Genomic DNA, 17,982 nt, shown 5'->3' on the forward strand with positions numbered 1-17,982 from the left:
TAAAACAGACATTTATTTTTTTACTTTAACAGCCTCTATAATCTGAGATGTCATCATGTCCCAGCTTATTCGTAGTTTTACACAAAATATTTTCACAAGTCCACCACTCTGATTGTAAATACAGGACAACATTTAAGTTGGTTTAAAATAAATATATTTTTCACTAATTTATTTTAGCACTAGTTGAAAAAAGTGTTTCTGATCATATGAGCAGATAAAGAATCATTAGAGGAGTAACAAAGGAAATGGACTAGCTCTGCTCCTCAGAAACAAATGCTGCGATGCAGCTCATCTGATCATGATGGATCATCTAAGACGTCCAGATTTCACTCTGTCCACTCTGCAGGGCTGCTTTGAGGACAGACACGGATCCACACCACTGAAACCATTGAAATAATATCAGAATCATGACAGCATATCTAAGCTTCTCTATGAAAAACACAATGAAGTCTGATTTACATCAGAAAACACAGGTAGCTCAGAACACCTAACAAATATAAAACCTAATTAATGTTGCTTTAATTTTATAAAAGGTCAAGTTCTTTGTTCTTTGGAGATGCATGAATCTTGTTCATTTGTGTTTTTCCTTTGTATTTTCCATTTGTATGTTGCTTCAAACAACCCAGGACCTGACAACATATTTTCTGCCGTCATCATGTGGGTCACCAACTGTTAGGTTATAAAAACGCTGCATATTTGTTGGAATAAGGAAGATGCAAGCTGATTCTTTTCCAGATAATTTATTGAAAGAATATGGAGAGTTCATGCTCACACAAAGGCTCAGAAGTTCAAGAGAGAAAACTGTATTAATTCAGCCAGTATCAGTTTTATACAATAAAGGTAAATGTAATTTTATTTATATAGCACATTTTCAGCAACAAGGCAATACAAAGTGTAATAAATTCAACAAGACCGGAAAGTTGGGCAAGTCCATGAAAAGATATTTAGGTACCCAATCGACACTTTACATCAGGGGAGCCCAAAGTGGGTCCTGGAGGCCCAAAGTGGGTCCTGGAGGCCCAAAGTGGGTCCTGGAGGGCCGGCATCCTGCATGTTTCAGTTCTCTCCCTGGTTTAACGTATCTGGATGAAATGACGGCTCATTAGAGGCCGAAGAGGAACATTGACAAGCTGAAAAGGTTGTTACTACCAGGGAGAGAACAAAACATGCAGGATGCCGGGCCTCCAGGACCCACTTTGGGCCTCCAGGACCCACTTTGGGCCTCCAGGACCGAACTTGGGCCTCCAGGACCGACCTTAGGCCCCCCTGCTTTACATTTTCAATTAATCTTGTCTTCTGAATAGCAAATTTCAGCAATAGTGCATATAAAGGGTTGTCGTGCTTTAAATGGTAAAACCACCATAACCAATTATGAAACAAGCAATGAACTACATTTTGTTAAATGCCATCATCAAAATAAAGCAAATATACATCAAATACGTTGATCGATATTTCAGCTGTTCTTAATCAAAGACAACTCTACATAAGTCAGTATTTAGCCTTGATTCAAACAAACTGTTGTTTTTAAAGCTTGGGAGGAAACAAAGCAAGAAGAGCTTAACTGAGTTGAGTTTCATGCCATTTACCTTCAGCCCATTGGACAAACAGCTTCTCTCACTCCTTACTAGTAGAGCACTTCTCCAGAGGTCTCTTCATACCAGACACCACCTGATTGGTACGTTCACACCAAACGCATTACGCACAGCACAAACGCGTCCGACACTTCAAGACGCATGAAACCCGTTTGGTGTGAACGCACCATAACTATAATGGGAGCAACAGAATCCATGTCTGAAATGTTATAATCTGTCAGCGAATGATTCCTATTTTCACCTGTGTGTTCGCATATGACGAACCAAATCACTTTTCTGTATGAAAGATTTATCACACACTTCACAGAGATACGCCTTCTCCCCAGTGTGAGTTTTCATGTGTCGAGGCATACTACTGAACTCACTTAGTAATTTACCACATACTGTACAAGATGATAACTTCACACGCTTGTGAGTTTTTAGATGACGGGTCAAATCACTACGTTGTCTGAAAGATTTATCACATAATTCGCAATTGTATGGTTTATCTCCCGTGTGAACTTTCATGTGCATAGTCAATTTATATTGTTGTTTAAAACCTTTTCCACAAGTAAGACAGGGGAAAGGCATCTCCCCAGTGTGAGATAATGTGTGGTTAGCTAAATCGCTGCGCTTTCTAAAAGACTTACCACACTTTTCACAACAATGTGGTTTCTCATCTGTGTGAGTTTTCATGTGACAAGCCAAATCACTTCTCTGTCGGAAAGATTTATCACACAATTCACAAGAAAAGGGTTTCTCACCTGTGTGTGTTCTCATGTGATACCTCAAGGTAGTTTTCTGGATAAAACCTTTACCACAGTCTAGACACTGGAAAGGTTTCTCACCTGTGTGTGTTCTCATGTGACACAACATGGTGGTTTTTTGGATAAAACCTTTACCACAAACCAGACACTGGAAAGGCTTCTCACCTGTGTGGGTTCTAATGTGGACAGTTAGGTCAGGTTGCCTAGGAAAAGCTTTACCACAAGTCAGACACTGGAAAGGTTTCTCACCTGTGTGATGCGTCATGTGAACTTTTAGGTCAGGTTGCCTGATGAAACCTTTCCCACAAGTCAGACATAAAAATGGCTTCTTGTTTGTGTGAATTCTCATGTGAGATACCAAGTACCTGTACCTACCAAAACTTCTGCCGCATACCTTACATGAGATCAAATTAGTTTTAAAAGCATTTGGTTCTGATTTGTCCACATTGTCCCGGTGGTTTTCAGTGTCCTGAAGTTTCTTCTCTGGCTGCGGATCTTTATCTCCACTTGATCCTGAGTCTTTCTGGTTGCTTTCCTGCTGATGTTGGCAACCTTCAGGGTTGTTTGCAAAGAGGAGTTGGTCCTCGTTGGGTTCTGGTTCACTGTTATCTTGTTGCTTATAGGTAAGAGATACTATACATGTTTCAGGTTCCTGCTTCACTACAAGCTGCTTTTCATCCTGTTTACTGTAGAGATCCTCATGTTCCACTTTAATCGGACTGAGTTCTGGTTCCTCTTTAATATGTACAAGTTCTGGTTCTTCTTGTTCTTCTTTAATCTGTACCAGTATTGGTTCTTCCTGTTCTTTAATCTGTATGGATTCTGGTTCTTCTTGTTCTTCTTTAATTAGTACAGGGTCCAGTTCTTCTTTTGTCTCCATCATCTGCTGCAGTTCTGGTCCACTGTGGAATATTTCGTCATCAGCAGGAGTTACAGGAGTCATAGAGTTGTTGCTCTCCTGCTTCATTAAAAGCTGCCCTTCATTTTCAAAGATCCATAGTTCAATCTGTTCTTCTTTGATTGAATAAGGTTCTGGTTCCTCTTTCGCCTCAGTTATCTGCTGTGGTTCTGATTCCTCTTTCATGTCTGGTCAGATTTCCACTCTTCCACCAGGAAGGAATCAGCCAGAACCTTCCAGGTCAGAAACAGACCAGGAGGCATGTACGGCCTGAGGGAAGGAAGAACAGCAGAACTTTAGCATTTTATAGAACGTGACCCAGAAGCCAACAAGCTTAGCTGGAACTACAGATGAAACCCGACATGTTTGGGTGTCATTTATTCATTGTAAAGCTACGCAAGTCTGATGTCATTTACTTTTAATTATTCACAGCTCAGCTATTTGATTTGTGTTTGGTTTGCGTAGAATCAGCACAAAGTATCAAACATTTGAGGAAATGAGACAATTCCTCATTTCCATGAATAATCTGAAAGATCCAAGAGCAAATGGTTGAACAGCAGAGCGTTCAGCCGGGATTTGAAGACAGACGAGGTGTCGGAGCGCCTCACGCTGAGGGGAAGTTTATTCTGAATAGAGGAATCGTGTGCATTCACAAAGCCATGCTCATCACAAACGATATGAGAACATATTGGTCTCAAACTGTTTTTATTTAAAGGAGCAAATTTATAAATAAAAAACAACATTAAATATAATGTGTATTTTTAATGGGACATTATTTCAAATATCTTATGACAGCTGCTGCTTTTTCCTCCTAATATTTTTAAATAAAGTCCAAACTAAGCATCTGATTCCTATTTTCAGTTTTAGTCAATACAAATCATAATCACAAGTACCTGATAAAACTGACATTTGTTTTTAAAATATTATTCAATTTTACAATGTGTGATAAAGCTGCTGCCTTTCTCATACTTACAGTTAAACTGATGCATTAAACTCAGTGAGGGATTTTCTTTTTCTCAGAAGTTACTTGAACTAATTTTCTCCACTCCTGTGTCTTCTCATCGATCCAAAACCGTGAGATCTGAATCCATCCCAGCCCAAAGATCAGTGCCGGTGTTGTCTTATGTTTTATCTTTACTCAATAAAAAATATGATTTCAAATGTAACTGAGTAACTTTATTCAAAACAAATTCAAGTCAAAGTAAAATTTCAGGTTTTGTAAACAACTTAAGGTACAAAAAAGACAAATTATAATTACAGCAACAGATGTAAATGTAACTAATTACTTGTCGTTGTTCCGACCCGATACCTGCTGCAGAGGATGAGCTGTAGTTTTATGGGTCATGCAAAATAGTTTTCTCATGTCAGTGGCATTATTAGGCCATCATATTAACACACATGTTCATACAGATAAATGGAGAAAATTTAAACAGATGCTAACGTTTAGAATAAAACCAGAAGGTAACGTGTTGCTAGGACTCAGTGACAATATACAGCAACATTTCACCAAATGGAAATAAACTCCATAGAATCACATTAGAATATTTTTTCTTCACTGCTCCTTCCAACCTGGTTAAACTGGTGATTTTATTAATTAACATTCTCAGTAAAATGCTCTGAACATTTTATACTCAGAGTTTCTCAAGAAAAGGAACCAACTCCAAGCTCCAAGAACCAACTAAAAGTAACTAAACAAAGTTCATGTCTTAGTTTGACAGGAAGTGTCTGGAATGTTCTGGCCTCATAAGGTTTGATCAGGAACTTAACAGCAACACCGGTTCAACCAGTCTGGGAGACGCAGACGTTTTGCTTCCTTTGAGAGGAAACAAAATGACAGTCAGGCTCCTCAAATGTCTCTTGGCATTAATAAGTTGAATGTCAGTCTTCATCAGACGCAGCTCAGCCACAATGTGTCCACTGAACTGTGCAGGTCACTGTGGACCTGAAATGACTGGACATGCTTAATATCCTATCATGTCCATTTTTATACATGCAGACTTCTATGTAAAATATGACGCCACATATTTTTTGTGCTTTATACATGAGGCTCCTGGTATTTTGTCAAGCTCACAACCTTCCCAGGATTTAAGCTCCTTATAATCAGTCACTACTCGCCGGTTCGTCTTGTTACTCCACGCCACATCTCCTCGTCTCTTCTCCCTCCTCATGTCTCTGGTTTGGATTTATTTTTGTTCCTTGGACTTTGTCTCTTTTTTGCAAGTTTGATTCTTCTTTTTTTTTTCATTAAATCTACAACACAACATTTACGTCTCCTGCCTGCTGCATTTGAGTTCAGACTTCAACCACACATCAAGACAATCAATGTTTGAAGTTTGTACTGATTTAGCTGTTGGAAATAGAAGAACAGGTTTTTGTTTGCTTGTTTTTAGAAAGCCTCCTGCAGCTTTTATATGCCTCCCTGCTCCCACACACCTGAGCTTCCTCTTCAGCATTCAGCCATTCACCTCTGCTGATGCCTGGTAAAGACACATCCATCTGATTTAAGAGGACAGGGGAAGGGAAGTGTTTAAACGGATTTGTTGTGTATGTCAAACACCACCTCCTCACCGGATAAAGTCAAAAATATTTATTTCATTAGGAGGTTTCTGCTTTACAAGCTGCTGAAATTTTCCTTGTTCTAATCAGTTTTCTAATGGTTTTATTGTTCCTGTTCATTGATCGATGTAAACAACACGGACACGTCCTGCATTTTCAGCGGCGTCAACTAGTTCCCTGATCATATTCCAGTGTTAGATCAATCAGAACCACAGTGAACATACCGGGAGGTTCTGAGATGATTTCCAGCTGGTATCCAGCAGTCCGAACTGATTATCGATCTCTTCCACCTAAAGGACGACGTGGCAGAATATTTCTCCACCAGCAGCAGCTAGTCGATCTATGATGGATTCTCTCTGATGCTGAACCGAAGATATTGTTACTGCAGACACTGAAATATTCAGCTCACACAGCAAAAACCGTTTTCCAACCGCCGGTAGACAGACGGAAGCCTGGAAGCTAACGCTGCTAGCACCTTGTTGTTTACTTCCGCCCAATGTCCCAGACGGAGAGTTGCACTAGAAACAGTTTCCACCCTTTAGGTTCCGCCTCCAGATACAAACACATACAGCTATTTACAACTTCCCAATAATAATTATACAAATAAGATAAAGTTGACAAAAACGAAATTAAATAGTTTTTATGTCAAACAAAATCCTTAAAGACATTAAAATGTAATGTTTACGACTTGAAACAAAGGTCACTGCTGCGACCTATAAAACAGAACAAACCTACATAAAGTTGATATTTATTAGCCAAAAACAACAGCAGACTGGAAAAAACATGTGATTGAAAAACTGAATTTGACCTCTGAACAGATTCACACAAAGCAGCAACAACTCTCAGCTGTGGTTTCTGGAATAATTTCTCCCTCTTGTCTTCAACTTGCTGCTGCTTTGCTTGCTACATTTAATATAACGAGTTCTTAAAGTTTAGGGATTTCAAGGTCTGGCGTATTCAGGCATTTACACTACCAGTTGGACTCGGGGCGTCAGGAATGGGTCGAGCTTTTACAACAGAAACAGACACACAGTGGTGCGGTTGGCAGCACAGTTGCCTTGGAACAAGAAGGTCCTGGGTTTGATTCCCGGCCTGGGGTCTTTCTGTAGGGAGTTGGCATGGTGGGTTCTCTCTGAGTGCTCCAGATTCCTCGTCCAAAAACATGACTGACCAGATAATTGGTCTCTAAATTCTCCTTAGTTACACATGACTGTCTGTCCCTGCGATGGACTGGTGACCTGTCCAGGTGACCCCACCTGTTGACTGCTGGAGATGGGAACCAGTGCTCCTGGCAAACCCACCGGGGATAAGGGTGAATGATAATGGATGGAAAATAGGATAAAGAACTGCACCGACCCGCGGTGGGACGAAGGAATAATCTAGAAAGTTTTCAAAGTTTCTCCAGTCAGTTATATCAAGCTAAACATTTAGCATAGTTTGTAAAATAAAAATATGCTACTGTTGTGTGTTTTTTTTTTATATTTTCCTCTTTTATCTGTACAGGTTCTGGTTCTTTTTCATCTGTTGAAGTTCTGGTTCTTCCTTTACCTCTATAATCTGCTCTGGTTCTTGTAATTTGTGGAATATTTCACCTGCAGGATCCTCCAGAGAGGCCTTGGTCTCCTTCTTTTCATCCTGAGGCCCACAGCTCAACCTGGTCGTCTTTGATTGGTTGAGAGCATTTTGTCTCAGTCATTTCCACTATGGACACCTGGAAAAACAGAACACAATATTTCAATAACAGATGCATCAGAGTGTATGAAAATGGCTTTTTTAAATGACTGTGGGAAATGATGTACATTTCTTTGTATTAAAGGTTTTAGGTATCAGAGAATTCTGGGTAATGAAGTAGGAATGTTTGCATGGAGCTCCATCATATATTCATTTTGTATTATAGCAGAAAACCATAAGTTTACATACAACATAAAAAGACAAATTTACCTTTGAACCAAAAAGATGCTTGGACGTTTCAGTCTTTAGTGAATCTTTATACATTAATTTCCTTCAGGAAAATCTCAGGTTTTGGAGAAGTGACACTGAACTTGAGTTAATTTGGGTTCTGATTATTTTTGTGGTGACAGACAGACAAAGCTGTAAATTATCTGTCAGACCTGCTGGATGGAAGCAACAACCTGAAGTCAACTGATGTTTAGATGTTGATTGACCGCTGACCTTAAGCAGACCGCAGAAGAGGAAAGGCGGGTCAGAGGAGACATGCTAACCAGGAAGTGGAAGACATTTTCATTCATCCTTAAATCTAGAGCAATAATTCAGAAATACTTTTAATTATTTTACAATCCAACAGTCTTAACAGGTTTTGTGATAAATAGCTGAAATATTAGGATTCCCCGATGTAACTTTGGCAAATAAGGACCAAATATCTCCAAATTCACAGGAATAATTGTGAGTGATGAACAACCCAAAGCACAAAATGATTGGTAGATGTTACAAAACAAATACCCAAAATCTGATGTGAGCTTAAAGTCAAAAATGCAGCCCCCCCCCCCCAAAAAAAAACAAACGTATTTGTATTTTTTTTAATCTGACGTGAAAATTGATTATGAAATAACTACCAACTTATTTTGGTTGCATTATTTTTTATTCCAAATTAAATAAATAAATGGAGATGAGAAATATGATTGATAAAAAGGATGGAAATGGAGAGAAAAGCCCAGATGTAGAGACAAGTTTCCTGTTTTTACAGGACAGAATGAAATCCAAAACTAATTTTAATAATCTTTAGTGTAGAACAATTCTATCTAGATTGTAGCTGATGTAGTTTGTAGGCAGTCTGATGCTCAAAAAAGGAAAAATAATCCAGTCGGGCTTTCAGAATTCTATGTATTTTATATCTTAAACAAGAACAGATCAAATGTTTTCTTTCTGTTAAATGAAGCGGAATGACCCTTTAATACAGAGCCGAATCAGACACCAACTTCAGTCCGAGTTAACCTACCTGCTGGAGGTTCTGGGTTTATTTGGGTTTTCCAGCAGTCTGCGCTGGTAATCCATCTTTTTCTCCTATAAGATGATGACAAATATATTGATACTGCTGACACTAAAATATTTACCTCATGTGATAAAAAAGGTGGCATCCAAATCTGCTAATGCTATAGTTACTTCTGCCGGAAGTATCAAATGAGAGGTTTTAGCGAGTAAACCATCTTAAAGGCGCTGTGCCGCCACCTAGTGGTAAAGGGAGGAAGCTTCCTTTGAAAAAGCAACAATAAATCTAATTTTTCAGGTAGCTTCAGCCATCTGCTTTACATGGAAAAAAGTCATAACATTTTTTTTGTTTTACCTAAAAAAAATAGCAAAAACTTTGACAAACATTTCAATAGTTAATTTCTCCGGTTTGTCTTTTGCAGTCTTTGAGATTATTATATAAAACAACATTTCTAATCCCATTAAGAGCCAGTTGGGTTACAGGTCTGGGCCCCATCACATGCAGTGAAGATGGTGTCTGTTTCTCCCATCAGAAATATAATCATTCATGGAAAGCACCTTCAGTAACAGACTGCTTTATCCTTGGTGCACAAAAGAGCGTCATCACAGATCCTTCCTCCCAGCAGCTGTTAAGTCTCTAACCATCACTGCTCCCAACAAACTCGGCGTTTACATCCCTGCTGTTCTAGAACAGCAGATTCCAGTACGGTAGATCCCTGCTCGGGATTATTTTAATCCGAGTATGCTGCTATTAATAACTGTCCAGTGTTCTATTTACTATGTTGTAAATGTACTCTTATTGTTTCTTACTTTTATATTTTTACCAATTTGGATCCATGTTTGGCTTATTAACATTTTTTGATGAAATATTTATGAAATTATTAAATTAGAATTCTTTAGTTAAATCTGAGCCATCATGAAGAACTTATCAGTATTTCACTTATCAGTGAAGTAATAAATTCAAAACTACAAGCAGAAGAAACTTCATATGAAGAATCATCACTGACACTTATTTCCAATGAAGTCTGAGAATTTATTCACAAAATAGCTTCACTTAGTAACTTTACAGCTGAATTATCTGTAAATAATCTCTAACTACCGACATGCAATCTAGCTACTGATGGAAAAGACAAAAGAAAATTATACACACATTTAATGCTAAAGTTGGGAAATGAGATTAATGAACAGACTAAGGTAAATGAAATGGAGAACTGAAAAAATGACTTAAAACAAGAAAACAGAAGAAAAGAGATCAGCAGAAACACAGTGCAGCTAAATAGCATCACAGATCAGCGTGGCCCCCTGCGGCGACCCCTGACCTCCCTGCGGCGACCCCTGACCGCCTGCGGCGACCCCTGACCGCCTGCGGCGACCCCTGACCTCCCTGCGGCGACCCCTGACTGCCTGCGGTGACCCCTGACCGCCTGCGGCGACCCCTGACCTCCCTGCGGCGACCCCTGACCTCCCTGCGGCGACCCCTGACCCCCCTGCGAAGGTGTTTTCTCCATCCAAAGAAGAAGATGGGAACAGTTCCTGTGTGTCTGTTAGAGGCTGAACCCCCCATCTTAGTAAAACGGAAGTCCAACAACTCCATGAATTGTTCTACACCCCCATCATCAGGGCAGCCATTCAGCAAAGAACATTTGACAATCCTGAAAATCAGGTGTTGCCCTAACTTGGTCATTTTGATCAAAGCTACCAACTTTGTTTGTGTCTGGAACTTATTACTAGCCAAACTAAACCCATTGCTGTAAAACGCATGCATTCAAAAGATTTATTACACAGTTTATAGATAAGACTGGATCTTATCTCACTTCTAAGAGTCAAATTACAACTTTATATGATGTTCCACCAACTCAGCTGGTGTGTCTGAAGTCCCTGGGGTGACGAACAGATTCATCAATTTAACAAGCGTCCTGCTTGTGAGTTTTAAGGTGAATAGCCAGGTTTCCACGACGTTTAAAAGATTTATCACATAATTTACAAAAATACAACTTCAGTTTTGTGTGAGTTCTCCAATGAGCAGTTAATGAAGAATTTGTGATGAAACGTTTGCCACAAGTTACACATGAGTAAGGTTTCTCACCTGTGTGAGTTCTCAGGTGAATAGTCAGGGTTCCTCGCTGATTGAAAGATTTATCACACAGTTTACAAGAGAAAGGCTTTTCACCTGTGTGAATTCGAAGGTGGCAAACTAAGCTGGATTTCAGAGTGAAGAATTTATGACACACTTCGCAAGAATAGCGTTTATCGCCGCGGCGCCTTTTCCTGCGATTGTTTTTTCTGGAAGAGCGAGCTGAACATTTTCCACGCTTTGGACATGACAAAGGCTTCCTGCCCATGTGAAGAGCCAAAAACTCAGCCTTGCACTGGATTTCTTCAGTGCAAGACAGAAAAAATTCATCATCATCACTGTCACAGGAGGAAGTCGTTTCACCTGTTTCAAGTCTCAGTGGTGAATCGTCCATATTGTCCCAGTGGCTTCTGCTGTCCGCCGGTTCCAGATCTACAGCTTCCTGGGTTCTTCCATGCTGATGCTGGTTCTGAGCTTCAGGATGGTTTGCAGAGAGAATCTGGTTCTGGTTTGGTTCACAGTCGTCTTTTTGCTCTGTAGTTTGAGTCACAACGAAGGTTTCAGGCTCCAGTTGACCTTTAACCCGATCACCATAGAGATCCACCTGCTCTTCTTTAATCTGAACAGATTCTGGTTCCTCTTTAATCTGAACAGATTCTGGTTCCTCTTTAATCTGAACAGATTCTGGTTCCTCTTTAATCTGAACAGATTCTGGTTCCTCTTTAATCTGTAGAACCTGCTCTGGTCCCTGGTGGAGTATTTCACACGCAGGGCTCTCCAGAGCGGCGCTGGCCTCCTGCTTCACTACGAGCCGCCCTCCATCCTGAACGATCCACAGCTCAACATGCTCTTCTTTGATTGGTTGAGGACTTTTTGTCTCAGCCATTGCCGCTACAGATACCTGGAAAAAGGCAGAACACACAATATTGTAATAACAGCAGCATCAGAATGTATGAATGTGACTTTTTTTGATCATGGAAAGTTAATTTGATTCTTTGTATTAAAGATCGCAGATATCAAGGACTTCTGAACAATCCAGATATGCATCTTATCTGGTATTATGTTATCTGTAAGTATACAGAGTTTGCTAAACACAAGCAGATTGTGAACATGGTTTACTGGAACTCAGTGCCAACCTGTGAAGCTCCAGTGAACTTCATGTCCAATAGAGTTAAGATAACGTTGAAAAATAATAAAGGCCACAAAATCTTGACACTTTGAGCACAATTTGGACATTTTTACTCAATTTTGAAGTTTAACATAATTGGTTGTGTTCAGTTTTTGTTGAGGGGACAGAAAATGTAATCTGCTTTACAAGATATCCTGAGATTAAACTGTCCAGAGTCATAACTGGGCCTGAAATTCACTGCACATGTTGCACATTATATAATCAATCCCTGCAAATTTAGTTTTTATAATTTGGAAAATTCCTTCTTACAATAACAGCGATGTGTGAGCACTTCTAGCAGTTTGTCCTTCTCTTTTTAAATCATGCAGCGGAGACGAAGTGCGACTCGCTAACAGAGCTACAGAGACCTGTTGAGGAAAGATGTTACCATGGAAACAGATTTATAACCTAAATAATTTTCATTCAGCCGCGGTGAAAAGAAACTAGATTCAACAAGAAATGTGACATTTAAATTTACTGAAGACACACAGTGCAGAGAGGAAACATATGGAGGACTAGTCCTGCCAAAACTGATAATGAAAATAGAAATAAATAAATGGTTTCATAAAGTTATTAATGTGACAATTATTTCTAAACTAAGTTGATTATACAGAGTGACAGTTATATTTGTCCAACAATTTTAATGTCATTTTCCATTTCAAATAGAGTTAATCTGGAAAGAGATGAAAACTAGAGGAGGGAGAATTAGAAGTGAGGTATGAGGACACTCACAGCATGTTGGGGTCCAGGCCGGGGGCCCGGCTCCCGGGGTCCAGGCCGGGGGCCCGGCTCCCGGGGTCCAGGCCGGGGGCCCGGCTCCTGCGGCTCCTGGGCTCCCAGTGACAGAGCGACCTTGTGGAGATGAGCTGGCAAACTGAAGACTGAAGGAACGGCCCCGGCTCGGAGCCGGACGGTCTGACCCGTCCTGTCGAAGTCCGCCGGCCTGAAATGCTCACTGCACAGCGTCGCCGACACGCTGGCAGAGAAGTCTTCGCTTCTAGCAGCCACTTCCCACTGCTTCCTGCGCACGCTCTCTTTTGGAAACCTACAAGAGTCAAAGTTCAAAAAGCAAATAAAAAGTTTGATTCACGTCGGTGTAGTTCAGCAGGAAACATTTCTTGGTTGTTTTGGATCTGGAGCTTAGAAAATTTAGACTAGCTAATAAACCTATTCTAAAAAAAAAATAAAGTTAATGCATTGATCTACTTTACTACCAATACTGTGATCTGGAAATGTGCAAAGTTCAAAATGTACAGAGAGAAAAATCACTGGATTTGTTTGTCACATTAACACGACAAGTCATAATAATTACAGAATAAAGTTGTCAGAATACCAGAATAATGGTTTCACAAATAAAATACTTGATCTTTAAACACATTAGCATCAAATTATTATCAGCAGAAAGACTTTGAACCAACCAGTTGTGTTTATGTCTATTTAGGAGGAAGAACCTCATGGACTCCAGTTGGTCACATCAGATGTTAAAACCTCCATCATTAAAATGATTGATCATTTTACAACGTTCCTCTCGTAATATTATCTTTATTCTGCCGTTATTATGACTTTATCCTCATAATTTGGAATAATCTCGTAATCCAGACCCAATAATCCAAGCTGTGGTAAAATAAATCTGATCAGATTTACAACCTCCTTTTTGCAGAGACTAAAAATATTTAAAAAATAACAAAGAGGAAATAAATGGCACACTTGTTATTTTAATAAAGCATTTTGTATATTTGTGATTTAACTGTTCAGGTTTCAGTTACAACAGAATTTTTCTTGTATTGCATTCATAAATGAGTACTCTAGAGTTTTATTATAAGAGTTTTATTATATTAGCGTGTTCTTTTAGGAAATGGTTCAGCTGTTGGAGAGTAGCAAACCAAAATGTATGTTATTTAGCCTCCAGACATTGAATAAATCTTAATTTCATCTAAATTGACATGCAGTAAAGTTGGAGGAACATAAAATACATCCGAGTTGATTTTTAAATGCATCAGAAAGTTCTAACTAAACTACCACTGACATTTGTTCCAGCTGCTCTGCAGAGGGTCCCCATGTGTCGGCTGCTACGATGCTTCCTGCTGAATGTTGTTTTTGTGTCCTTCCATGAAGATTCTTCCGGAGCTTCATGTTTTCCCGCTGAAGAAGTTTGTTTTTCAGCACCAGTTCAGAAATCTTCTTGGCATAAATCTCTTGATCTGCTTTCAGCCGTCGTTTCAAAGCCTCGTTTTCAGCCATCAGTTCCAGCTTTCCCCATGCAGAAAACCCTGAAAAGAAAAAATATGCACAGCATCAAAATGAGTTTTAAAACAACAAATAAGAAAAATGCAAAACAGACAACATCTTTGCAGTTGACAGAAAAGCTACTGGATTACAAAGAATCATTCAAACGTGTTGCCATGACAAAAGTGACCAAAACTTATGTCACAAATGGCACAGAGAAAAAACTGCTTCAGATTTTGGTGGAGTAATGATGCGTATGGCTGCTGTTAACAAAAAAACTGACAGCAGGAAAAATCCTAAGCATTTTTACAGCAGTAGCAACAATAAAACGAAATATGTGTGAACATCAATGGAAACGATGCTGATGACGTGTTACTGAGTCGGCGCTTTGTTTCACTGCAGCTTCTGCTGATGGGAAAATATGTGAACAAGGAAATGTTTTGGAAATAAAATGTCCATTTTCTACTAGGAATATGAAACCAAGTGAAGCAATTCAGAATGTGAGATTTCTTTTTGGAAGTGATGTGAAAATAGTGTTCCTAAAAGAAATCATCAGTGGTGCTAGTCCTTCACTCTGTGACTTTGGGACATAAACTAGATATTTTTGACAGCATGGATGCCATACTGTCAAAAATATCTTCTTTGTATCACAATCTATAAGTGCAAAAATACAAACTTGGTGAAGAAGTCTTAACAGCAGCATCAGAGCGGCGGCCTGGGTTCTTCTCACTCTGGAGGGTTTCACTGCAGAGATTTAAATTACTAAATTATTAAGTTATTAAGTTTCTTGTACATTTTCTGATTCTAATGGCTTGTTCAGGTTACTTACTGCACATTTAGAGATAAAGTAAGTAACTTTTATTAAAACTATTTTTAGCATATGTTGAATCTGTCGCCATGTTGTGACAATATGAGACAAAATCCATGAAACAAAAACTGGAGCTCTGATTGGTTGTTTTGGTCAGGATGCATTTCTTCAGACGATGGAGGAGATCCATCTTCTCATAGATTATCTGTCTCATAAGCCGTCACAACACTGTCACAGTTTCAACAAATATGTTAAAAAAATTGTCAAAAAAGTTTAAAAAATAAAACGAGGTGTTCATGTACCCTAAGTGGCTAAGTGTGTCTCCTTGTTTTGATGCTGGGGATCCGTGGCGCCGGTCCCGGGGACGCCTGACTGGTTTGGAGGTTTTGGAGGCTTTGGGATCAAAAGAAACCGGATCTGGAAATCTGTCTGTTGGTTTGCCTTCAGGAAAATGCTGAAAAAACAAACAGCAGAATAAAAAGTGCTGACATGTAAATACAACAGTTACTGCAGTACATGCTTCCATGATTCTATAGAGCTACCCAGGGCAAAAATTCAGTCAAATTCAGTGTACTAATGGCTAATTTTGCAACTTATGTAAAGTTTGTAACAATGAGTTCTGGGTCAACTGATCATAAACAAAGAGTAGGCTTACTATTCACAACATATACCTTCAAACTCTCTATCAAACATGCATTATTGCCATTATGAGATTAACTGCAGTTACCTTCGTACAGACGAACATGTGGTAGTTTCCATTGATCATTGTTTCATTCAGGCGGTTATGAGGTCGGCCGCAGGCTTTTATCCATCGTTTACATTTTTCCAGACTCCGTTTGGGTTTGGGAAACGGAATAAAGTGTATCCCGCCCTCTAAGCGCTCCGGGTACCGGGTGTCGGAGTTGCACGTTCCCCACTGACAACGTTTAACCATGATTCCCTTTTATTTTGCACCAAATTTCTGCGTTCGCAATGAGAAACCCCGCCAATTATGTCGGAGGTAAAGATGGCTTCCGTTCCTCCAGGTAAGGGGCGTTTCACTGGATTCAAATTGCGACCGCGGATTGGTCAGCTGCTGCGTTGTCGTCACGTCAGTTGAGAGTGAGGGTTGTGACCATGTTTGAGCAGAAGAGTCAGACTCGTTTGTTTAACAAAGACACGTTAGTGAACAGTTAGGTTGATGCAAAAGTTTAAGTAACACGACAAGAAGCATGTTTCCATTCTTACCTGTGAAAGGTAATGCCGCTGGCTCTGGTTTGAGCGGTACAGCGGTTACAACAACTCAAGGCAGAACATGAATGAGGCATCTTCTTCTTCTCTACTCAGAGCTACATCCAAAATGGCGGCAACTGTGACGTAATCATAAGTGCTTAAAATAAGGGCTCCGTGGAGCAAGTATCAAATAGATTCTATAATATATAGATTATATAAAGAATAGACAATCAGTACTACTGAGAGCCTGCTGTAGAGGTAACGCTGTTAGCGCGTTGTTGTTTACTTCCGCCGGAAATGTTCTTCTTCTTTTCTATTATAGTCGATAGGAAGCAACTTCCAGGTGAATACCGCCACCATTCTAATTTTTAATTTTATATAATGAAGATAAATAAATAGTGCTTTCCTCAATGTGTAAATATCCTCTATGTGTTCTAATTTTAACTGTAATGTTTTTCTATTTTGTTAATAAATATTCAGTGATTAGATTTGTGATCATTCCTTGTTGTGAGGAGTTTTCTGCTCGAATTCATTCCTTCGTGAGAAACGGACATGTTTGACTAATTATTCTAAGGAGATTGGAATGGTGCCCTGATTCAAATAAACTAACTTTATCAACAATTTAATGAATAATAAATTAATAATTTTAAATTTAAACTTTTATTCCCACATTTATATCAGTTGAGATTGAAGTGACCTGAACCAGCTTCTGTCTGTTTCATGTTTATTCTTTACCAAAAGGTTACTACACACCTCTGTGACTTAGCCTGACCCCAACTTGCTAAGCATTAAGTTATATGAGCAAAATGTAATTCAAAATTAATCTATGAATATTTTTGCAGCCGAGTTATAAAACCAGTATCTTGTATATACCAAATTTTTCAAAGTTAAATTTCAGCGTTTTAACTTCTTAACATGATAATTGAATGATTCATTTGCATCAAACAAAATCCAAAGATATTTAAATTGACCAATGTGATCTTCTTTTCTGAAATGAACATGTCTAAGTCAGGTGTGTTTTCTGATCTTTTACTAAAATACACGAAAACTGTTTTAGAAACAATGACAAGCAGAAAGTGGTTATTTGCATCATTTGTTCAGTAAGAGTAGAGGCAATGCGAATTTTGTCCAACAGGTGTCACTGTAACTCCAACTATAGAGACTTCAGATTGTTTTCTTAATTATGAATGGATAATATTTCAGTAAAACTACGGAGGAAGCCTCTTCAGTGAGAAAAATTAATGACTACTTATCTACATTTATTTCTTAATATTGTATCAATCTCAGTAAATAAATTAGATGTGATTAACTGATAAAATTACTGTTTCAAACATCTGTCTCTGGGGAAGGTAATTCAAATTTCACAGTTCATTAAAGAAAAAAGAGGAACATATTGACAAACTAAATTTATTCCCAGAATCACAATTTATAATACTTCAACTGAAAAGTTAAATATTATAACTAAACATGAATATTTATTATTAACGTAAATAAAAAAAATAAATAAGCATGAAACAGTGACCCCGTCTCCATTAATATCCCTGCTGTAACTTTATTACATAAAATCATGAGAGTGAATAAAAACTTCTGCTTTAAACTAATGGTGAGATTTCAACAAGGCAGAATATGTATTTGTTAAACTGTATCAGAGGAAAAGTTTTCACATTTATTCACCAGATTAAAACCAAACACCAGCAAGAGAAAATTACATGAACTTACAGAAAACAGTTTCTGTAAACAGAGAAAAAGCCATGGA

General features: G+C 38.8%; 1 protein-coding gene across 6 annotated transcripts; it reads right to left on the bottom strand.

The window, feature by feature from the left end:
• Positions 1-1,208: 1,208 nt before the first annotated feature.
• LOC106960600 (zinc finger protein OZF-like) lies at positions 1,209-16,537 on the bottom strand. 6 transcript variants are annotated; one of them, XM_015053765.1, is made up of 8 exons: positions 15,742-16,537; positions 15,317-15,468; positions 14,883-14,950; positions 14,007-14,250; positions 12,833-13,025; positions 10,825-11,713; positions 7,341-7,503; positions 3,430-3,506 (listed from the first exon to the last, which is right to left on the bottom strand). In XM_015053765.1, exons 1-7 carry the CDS (start codon positions 15,946-15,948, stop codon positions 7,481-7,483), a joined length of 1,776 nt encoding a protein of 591 aa, XP_014909251.1. In that variant the 5' UTR covers positions 15,949-16,537; the 3' UTR covers positions 3,430-3,506; positions 7,341-7,480. The 6 variants fall into 6 exon arrangements, with proteins under 6 accessions (XP_014909253.1, XP_014909252.1, XP_014909251.1 ...); XM_015053764.1 differs by lacking the exons at positions 3,430-3,506; positions 7,341-7,503 and having other exon boundaries at positions 10,286-11,713; positions 15,742-16,089; positions 16,242-16,333; XM_015053763.1 differs by lacking the exons at positions 3,430-3,506; positions 7,341-7,503 and having other exon boundaries at positions 10,286-11,713; positions 15,742-16,152; positions 16,242-16,333.
• Positions 16,538-17,982: the final 1,445 nt, after the last annotated feature.

The sequence above is a fragment of the Poecilia latipinna genome, unplaced genomic scaffold, assembly GCF_001443285.1.
Source record: "Poecilia latipinna isolate Pla-1442-1.1 unplaced genomic scaffold, P_latipinna-1.0 Scaffold1201, whole genome shotgun sequence".
Classification (NCBI taxonomy): Eukaryota; Metazoa; Chordata; class Actinopteri; order Cyprinodontiformes; family Poeciliidae; genus Poecilia; species Poecilia latipinna.

Excerpts from the sequence above, each read along its gene's own strand:
- LOC106960600 (XM_015053761.1), bottom strand. The coding sequence starts at position 15,948 with ATGGTTAAACGTTGTCAGTGGGGAACGTGCAACTCCGACACCCGGTAC. Across the intron at positions 14,251-14,882 it reads TGTTAAGACTTCTTCACCAA|GGTTTTCTGCATGGGGAAAG; the intron begins GTTTGTATTTTT and ends TTTTCTTTTCAG. Across the intron at positions 11,714-12,832 it reads TGCCAGCTCATCTCCACAAG|GTATCTGTAGCGGCAATGGC; the intron begins GTCGCTCTGTCA and ends GCCTTTTTCCAG.